The sequence below is a fragment of the Poecilia latipinna genome, unplaced genomic scaffold (genome assembly GCF_001443285.1).
Source record: "Poecilia latipinna isolate Pla-1442-1.1 unplaced genomic scaffold, P_latipinna-1.0 Scaffold497, whole genome shotgun sequence".
Taxonomy (NCBI): domain Eukaryota; kingdom Metazoa; phylum Chordata; class Actinopteri; order Cyprinodontiformes; family Poeciliidae; genus Poecilia; species Poecilia latipinna.
The window spans coordinates 1-7,786 of record NW_015113113.1 but is presented as its reverse complement, the minus strand read 5'-3'; the positions used below and the strand labels follow the sequence as shown (position 1 = coordinate 7,786).

Genomic DNA, 7,786 nt, shown 5'->3' with positions numbered 1-7,786 from the left:
TTGCATAGAAGAGGCAACTACTCTCCACTTCCTGAAGTGAGGCGTGCCATTATGACCGAGCTGAGAGGACCAGGGCAATTATTTGGCTATCGGACCATGTGGCAAGTTCTGAAACAAAAACACAACCTACGAGTTAAACGTGATCTTGTAATGAGACTGCTGAGGCAGCTGAATCCCCAAGGCATCGCTCTGAGGACTCACAGGAGATTTACAAGACGCACGTATCATTCTATGGGGCCCAATTACATATGGCATGTAGATGGCTACGACAAACTGAAGCCATTCGGCTTGGCCATCTCAGTATGCATTGATGGTTTTTCGAGAAGAATGATGTGGCTTGTTTGTGGGTCAACAAACAACAATCCTTCTGTCATTGCCCAGCATTATATAAACTGTGTCAAGAGTCTTGGAGTGATACCAATGAGACTACGAACAGACCTCGGCACAGAGAACGGGACTGTGGCAGCAATACAGTGTACCCTCCGCCATGCGCATACGGATTATTATGCTGGATCATCAAGCCACAGTTACGGATCATCCACAGGGAATCAACGCATCGAGTCATGGTGGTCTTTTTTCAGAAGAGGAAGGTGGGTACATGTCTGTTTTTCAGATGTGAAGTACAGCGAAAGCTGATACTGCCTGAAATCCATGGAAGCATACAGTCTGAGTTTAAACGGATTTGTAAAGTACGTCCAAACTCTTTGTGTGTAAAACAAGGTTCTGTTGACTTAAGTAACATACACGTAAGCTATATGTTAAACAAATTTTGCTAGTTGGGGAGTAAGTTCTATATTACATATCTGTGTACTCAAAATTTGTTATGGTGTAATATGTAACGTACTTTTACTGCTAATAAATTACCGATGAGGTGAAAGCTAGTGCTAAGCTTGTGGTTTGTTTATTGTTGTCATGACAACTACAGAGGAAGTACCTAAGGAGTTGAGGCACATCGCTGTCGTTTTGACAGTTTACATGCCATATTGAATTTGTTTTAAACATTTATTTTTATAAGGCTTTAGTAAAAAAATTTAAAATTCCCAAAGTAGAATTTTTTATTTTTTTTGTAATAGATGCTATACAAAGTTTTGGTTTATACGTGGAAATGTAGTACGCAATATTAAGTTTGACATACATTTAAAGCTTACTTTCAATGTTATGGACATGGAAAAACACAGACAATCTTTTAACCATTTTAATATGAAATATACCAGAACCTGTTCTAATTCAATGTATCCTCAGGTCTCAGTTTTGGATGGACTTGTTTGGAGATCTAAGAGACTCCGGACACTTCAACGGAACCCATGAGCATCAGTGCTTGGTCAGATTCTGCTTCACTAGAGTTCTGCAGAAAGACCTGGATGAATGCAAAGATCTCTGGAATAGTCACAGGATACGGCCAAGCAGACTTGCATCTTGTCCTGGGGGGATTCCAAACAAACTCTATCTCTTGCCTCACAGGTAATTAACATCTTCATCTACTTCATCTTCAAATATAGAACATATCTGTCACAATTCTTTGACTTATATTCTGACTTTGCAGATATGCTTCAAGAGATTGTGGATTTCCTGTTGAGGACAGCGATCTGGATGTTTTCCCAGAAGCAAGTCAGGTGACAGAATTGTGTGGTGATAAAGACATTGAGGAATACCTACAGCAAGCCATGCAACAACATGGACAACAGCAGTCAGAAGACTGGGAGTCAGCTATGGAACTGTATTTCCTGCTCAAGGACATAGCGAGACTGTAGACACAAACAACGAGAATCAAATTGTTTAATATTTTGTCTCCTGTTCATTTTGCTCAAATGAAACTTCATTGTTACTCAGAACAGCAACAAGTGCATTAAACTTTTTTTATACACCAAACTGTGCATTCAGTGTGAACTATGAAGATAAAATGTGCACATTACACTCTTAATACAATTCTAACAAAGTTTTGAGTAGTCTATTGGTTTTACAGCTGCGAGAAAGAAAAGAACAGGAAAAAGGTTTTTCAAAACAAAATAGGTTTTTGTAACACATTTAACATTTATGTCTATGTCTAGGTGGCAAAACATTGCTATGTTTTAAATTATGTGAAAACATATCAAATTATGTATTTTTAATGTTTCATATTCAACAAGACTGCAAGAAATCTTTGTTTCAGTAGCATCCAAATCCCGGAGCGTTCTGTATCCCAAAGTCCATGTTAGCCCTAAAAGCAGTGTAAGAATCCAAAAGCGGCAGTTTGAGTGTGTTTGCACAGGTGTTAGCGAGAGGAAAAGGTGAATCACTCAGAAATTCTAGATGTGGGGATGGCATCATGCCTGCTGGTGGAATCGCTGCGAGACCTGTAGAGAACATGAGGACTTCCTCCAGAGACAGAGCAGTTGTTTTCTCTGAAAGATGATAAACAATGTAGTCAATAGATAATTCATTGCACAATGGATTTTATTTCTGATGTTCTCCCAATTAAACAAACAAAAAGCCCAATTTTAGAATAAAACACAATCCGTCCTTACTAACCTTCGCAATCAAGCAAATAATCTGCCCAGAAAACGATTGTTTTGCCCTCCTTTTGCTGCCTATTGCTTCCTACTGGGCTGAGAACTGGTTTAAACATCGTCTCCAAGTCTGAAGCAGTCAGGGCCTTGGCAGAGAAACACAGGACTGGGGAAAGGACACTGGGATGCTTCTGCAGTGCAGCAAAAAACCCTAGACTTCCCAGACCATCTTTGAATCTGTTAGGACAGAAACATAAGCAATGTATTTTATTCGTGGCATAGATATGATTTATTCGAAGTCCTGTGTAAACGTGAACAAGATTTTAGTTCAATATGTACAGGGGAAAAAGAAACTACATATACAAAGTAAAGAATCTTTCACAGTGCTGCAAAATTCAAAAATAAAAGTAACACAATATCAAATTTAAACAAGAAAAAAGTTTTCACAGCAACAAATTGATATTGTATCATGCAACATTTAATTTTTTATAAATCACATTGAAAAAATCTTAATATGCCATGTATATGATCAATTTGTGTAATGATAAACAATGATTCGAAAAAAATGTTTTATTTATGAGTACAAAGAAGACAATGGCTATTGTACCTAAAATTCTGAATGGATGATACAAGTGGTGAAACTAAGAATTTAACAAGTATTGATGGGTATTTTTCTCGAACCTACATAAAAGAACCACAGACAACGTATATGAATTTTATGACCAAGCTTTTCTGGTTGATAAGAATTTAAGGTCTGGGAAACAGAGAGTTAACTGTTTCACATGAAGAGGAAACAGACAGTCCTGACCTCCAGGTCAGTTCATACACACATAAGGAAGAGAACACTTTAAACTGAAAATCACAATAATACTGATTAACATTAGACTGAATATGAACTAAAGTAATAACAAAATGATAATACCAAAAAATCTCTAAAAATTATTGCACAATATATTCCAGTATTTCACTCAATTTTTCAGAAGGGCACACAAAGATCTATTACCAACTAAAGATAAAACAGAAAAACAAAGAAAGAAGCTGGTTAAATTTGATATCTGATCAAGTAATTTCATATATCTAATTTGATCAAAATTTTTTAAACCAAATTACTTTTTCATAGTAAATTACAGTGTCATAAAGTCGGTGGCAGGTATGAACAACTTAAAGTATGTCATCAATATTGAATTTTGAGCATCAAGCTTTACAATTGTTTGAAAATATTTATAACCATAAATAGCTCACTGTTTACCGTTGAATGGCACTGTGGTTTCTGTCAAGGATGTACCATCTGAGATACTCCTCTATGAAAGCTTTCTTCTCAGAAGCCTTCACACCCCTGAAGCAGCCAGCAGTTTGGAACATCCCGCTGTTTTGCAAAATTACATTTAGCAGAGATTCATCTGATTCAGCTTCCAGGACCTATAAAACAAGCAGTTTGTTATAAGAAGTACAGACCTATCAATTTGACAACTACTTTGTTATCAATATAAAAATAGCATAAACATTTTTTGTGTTTGTGATTTCACATCTGTTGAGATAGGCAGTAATTGGCTCTTTAAAAACAAACCAATTTGTCAAGCTTTGACAAAACTATTATTTTGTTATAATAATTTCATAATCTAAATCTGAATGTAAAAATAATCTCCAATTGGCATACAATAAATCTTTTCCTTAAGCCTTGGTCATTTCCTACCTCTTTTAGAACTTTCCCTATCTCCTCATCTTTAACATCTTCAATAGTGGCGCTGAAACTCGGATTCCCTATCAAGTAGTTGACCAGATTCTTTGAGAGAAAATGTGGTGCCGGTCCCCCATGTACAATCGATACAGCGATCATCTTTCCTGCTAAAAAATACTCATCTTCCCTGGCAGCTGTTGTACAGAGCACATAATTACTGTAGGTAATTACATTTTTGATCTGCTTATGACAGAAATATAAGCAGGTGTTTAGCAAATTTTGATTTTAGAAGTCTTACCTCTTCACTAACCCGAATATGACTCACCTCTGGAATTGCACACAATGTAGCGGCTTTCGGTAGGTCCATCGAAGATAGGGCGATTTCTAAGAACGGCCATAAGAAGCGTGAGGAACTCACGCCTCGGGCCACCTGTGTCCAACCCTTCCTCCAAAAAGCCAGCATCATCATTAAATTTGATGAACATATCATTGTTGTCAGAGTATGTGCTCCTCTGAAAGCCCCGAACAGCTCCATCCCACACATCACTCCGACATATATTGAACCGGCTGACTTTCTTGTGGTCAATATCCATGGCCAGTTCTGCAATAATGTCATGTGGCTGCACATCTTTTTCCCTATACAAAAAAAAACTCATTTTAAAACTGTTGATTGATCACAATTAGCATTATGTAATTAGGTGCAGTACCAGGATGGTGGTAAATTTAAGACAAAATATTAAAATTACTAACACATATTCTGCTGGTGGCAGATCATGGTTTTTGTCTTCTGTAAAGTGTTCGATCTCATCGTCATCTTCAATAATAATCGGCTCGAAGAGATCGGTGTAGTCTCTGTTGATCAAAAACATGCACACAATATAGATGAGGAAAAAAAGTACAAAGAAGTACTTCCAACTTTCATTCATGAAACATTCAATTTATGTCAGAAGTTAAATATAAAACATCCAAAGTTAATACATTTACAATAGATGTATCAGTATCACTTTGTCATGATGAAACTACACACACCCTTCTTTGTTTCATAAGCCCCTACACACCTGTAACAGGAGCTCTGGAAAGTGGGACATTGACTGGTGCCTGGATTGTTGCCAGGCAATCCAGACACCAGGTTATCCACATCCATAACCTGAAAACAGAGAAAAGACAAGAGTAAAACTTAATGACTGATTCTAATATTCAAATATTTTACTTAAGGGTTTAAAATAAAAATCTGTGGATTGCGGTGTGAGTTAATAAAAACTTTGTACCTGTTGTACTTCATCTGCAAGCACAATATCCCCAACACCATTCCTTAGAGGAGAATGAAAAACATATTAATGGGTATTTTGAACATATGCAGTCATCACCCATTTTTCTTCAATGTCTTGGTGATTTTATTGCTTTATTGTCCTTTGTGCATCATCTGACTAAAACAGACAGAAATTAAAACATGGAATGCCTAAAAGCGCTTTTGGAAGTACAATGCCATTGCTACAGAAGCAAAGTGATTTCACTCATTATGGCAAAAAACATGCAAAATAATTTGACACAAGTTATTGACTGAAACTCTTTTGAAGTTTTCTGTGTTTCATTTACCTAAACAAATGTATACTTGTAAAATGTATCAGACATTGAAGAAAGCAAGGGTGGTCTAATGATTATTTCCATGCAAGTATATTCAACATTTAAAAACAAGCATTTTGAACAAAAAATAAAATACAAATACTTCACAGGACATGCTCCCATAACCTCATAATTTACAAATAGCCACATTCAACATGTTAAAGGAACATACTGTACAAAAATTCTGCAAAGGCTATAATACTTTTGATACACATACCCACACCATGCCATGATATGTCCCTAAAATTTAACTTACTCTGTTTCTGCCACCTTTTGTACAGGACTACTTTCATCAATGGGTTCCATTGGCTGAAGAAAATAAAACACAATTTCACATACAAACACCGACATAGTCCTACGAAGCTTAGGTAAAATGCACAACCAAATACAAATGACAGACCAAATACGTTTTTAGTTGCACTTACCAGTGTATCAGCAAGATCAAAGTCTGAGGATTGTCTAATAATCATCTCTGGGTCAGAATCAGACAAGTCTGACAATTTTCCAGCTGCAAAACAAGAGAAAATAAAAGCCAACTTAACTTCTACTATGTGATGGTATCGTATTCATTCCACTATCCTATTGTATCTGGAAGCACAAACACAGCACTGGTAAAAACTAATAAATGAGTGTGTACCTATCAAGTTTCTGGGAAGTAACTTGATACGTAGGAGCCAATCTATGTATACTTTTTACTTCATTGGTTCATGCCACTAATGCTTAATTGTAGTTTAAAATGTTGATTTATTGAAGTTAGTTAAATGATCCAAACAGTACACACAAACATCTGAGCTTACCTTCTTCAAAATCCCTTGTCGAGCAGAGGAAAAGAGTTATCCTTTGGTAAGACTTGCCCACTTCAGCCTTATAAGCAGAAAGGGAAAAAGGTGTTTGTGTCCCAGGGATATTAGCCACCTCTGTCCCATCTGGGTACAGAAGGAGGAAAGGTTCGTCCTTTAGATCTCTGTTGAAGTCCTTCATTTTTTTAACCGCAAGATTGAGCAGAGGTGTGGCAGAGACATCTGGGTTTGTTGCCAGTGAAATTGTTCTTCCACGTTGTGGCTTTAGAAGGTTGTTCTGAATTACCATCAAGCCAATATTTATCTGAAACAACAACAAATATATGTGTAAGACTGAGCAATGTTTTTTTTAAGGAGCAGTCAATTGTTTTTAATTACTCCTGTATTATGTCACAATATCCAAATAGATAAATTAACTATTAATATCTGTCATTTTCAAGATTTTTCTTTTGAAATGCAGATTTGAATACAAACAGAACAATGATTTTTATTTCCATAATTATTAATATTATTACTCAATTATTAATTAGTAGATGATTATTTTTTTGGGTGATTATTAATTGAAAGCTTTGCTACACAGTACTTTGTTTAAGCAAGTCTATTAGTTAAAAGCTGCTTGTTTTTGGACTGAGCCATAACCGACCTACCCGAACTTTAACTTTTTCCTGTTGCTTTAACCCCTTTCTTCCAAGAGAATACTTTTGTCGCTCCTCTTGTTTTTTTTTTTTCTGTATTCAAGGAAGGTGTTGAGGACTGGTGCAGAGCAGGATCGGACAGTCTGTTGTGCTATTAGTAAATTAAAGAAAAAATGTCGCACATCACAGTCATGCAAACAGACAATAATATGTATTACAAACTGACGTAAAGTCAGCACATGTCTAAACTGAGTGCGGGTTCGCTTCGAAAAGGCGGCAAGCTTGATCACAGTGCAAAATAACCAGAAGGACTCAAATTACCCTAGAAAAAGTGCATAAGGCTGTAACGGACCTTACTAATAATGTAATACAATGCTGCTGAACTATATCTAGTTTTTTGTTTGTTTTGTTTTGTTTTTACTTTTAATTGCATTTACAATGAACAACGTAAGTCACAGTGGACGCGGTCTGGAGTCCTGCTAGCATAAGCAAGTTACTACATCCATATGACAGATAAATACTTCTTTATGCTTAACTTACTTGAACATTGTGGAGTATCTTCCA

At 36.3% G+C, this 7,786-nt stretch overlaps 2 protein-coding genes across 3 annotated transcripts in view; one reads left to right on the top strand and one right to left on the bottom strand.

Annotated features, from left to right (window-relative positions):
- The window catches only part of LOC106952175 (uncharacterized), a 5,491-nt gene extending 3,524 nt beyond the window's left edge, over positions 1 to 1,967 (top strand). The window contains exons 2-4 of the mRNA XM_015040135.1: positions 14 to 590; positions 1,243 to 1,461; positions 1,544 to 1,967. Coding sequence (XP_014895621.1) covers positions 14 to 590; positions 1,243 to 1,461; positions 1,544 to 1,751 — 1,004 coding nt within the window. The 3' untranslated portion in view covers positions 1,752 to 1,967. The remainder of the gene's footprint in view (positions 1 to 13; positions 591 to 1,242; positions 1,462 to 1,543) is intronic.
- A 90-nt stretch (positions 1,968 to 2,057) lies between these two features.
- On the bottom strand, positions 2,058 to 7,786 carry LOC106952177 (G2/M phase-specific E3 ubiquitin-protein ligase-like). 2 transcript variants are annotated; one of them, XM_015040141.1, is made up of 13 exons: positions 7,763 to 7,786; positions 7,235 to 7,373; positions 6,585 to 6,891; positions 6,213 to 6,295; positions 6,044 to 6,096; positions 5,433 to 5,475; positions 5,223 to 5,311; positions 4,915 to 5,016; positions 4,490 to 4,800; positions 4,180 to 4,358; positions 3,736 to 3,905; positions 2,509 to 2,723; positions 2,058 to 2,381 (listed from the first exon to the last, which is right to left on the bottom strand). In XM_015040141.1, the coding sequence occupies exons 3-13, from the start codon at positions 6,874 to 6,876 to the stop codon at positions 2,146 to 2,148; spliced, it is 1,773 nt and encodes a 590-aa protein (XP_014895627.1). In that variant the 5' UTR covers positions 6,877 to 6,891; positions 7,235 to 7,373; positions 7,763 to 7,786; the 3' UTR covers positions 2,058 to 2,145. The 2 variants fall into 2 exon arrangements, with proteins under 2 accessions (XP_014895627.1, XP_014895626.1); XM_015040140.1 differs by having other exon boundaries at positions 7,235 to 7,780.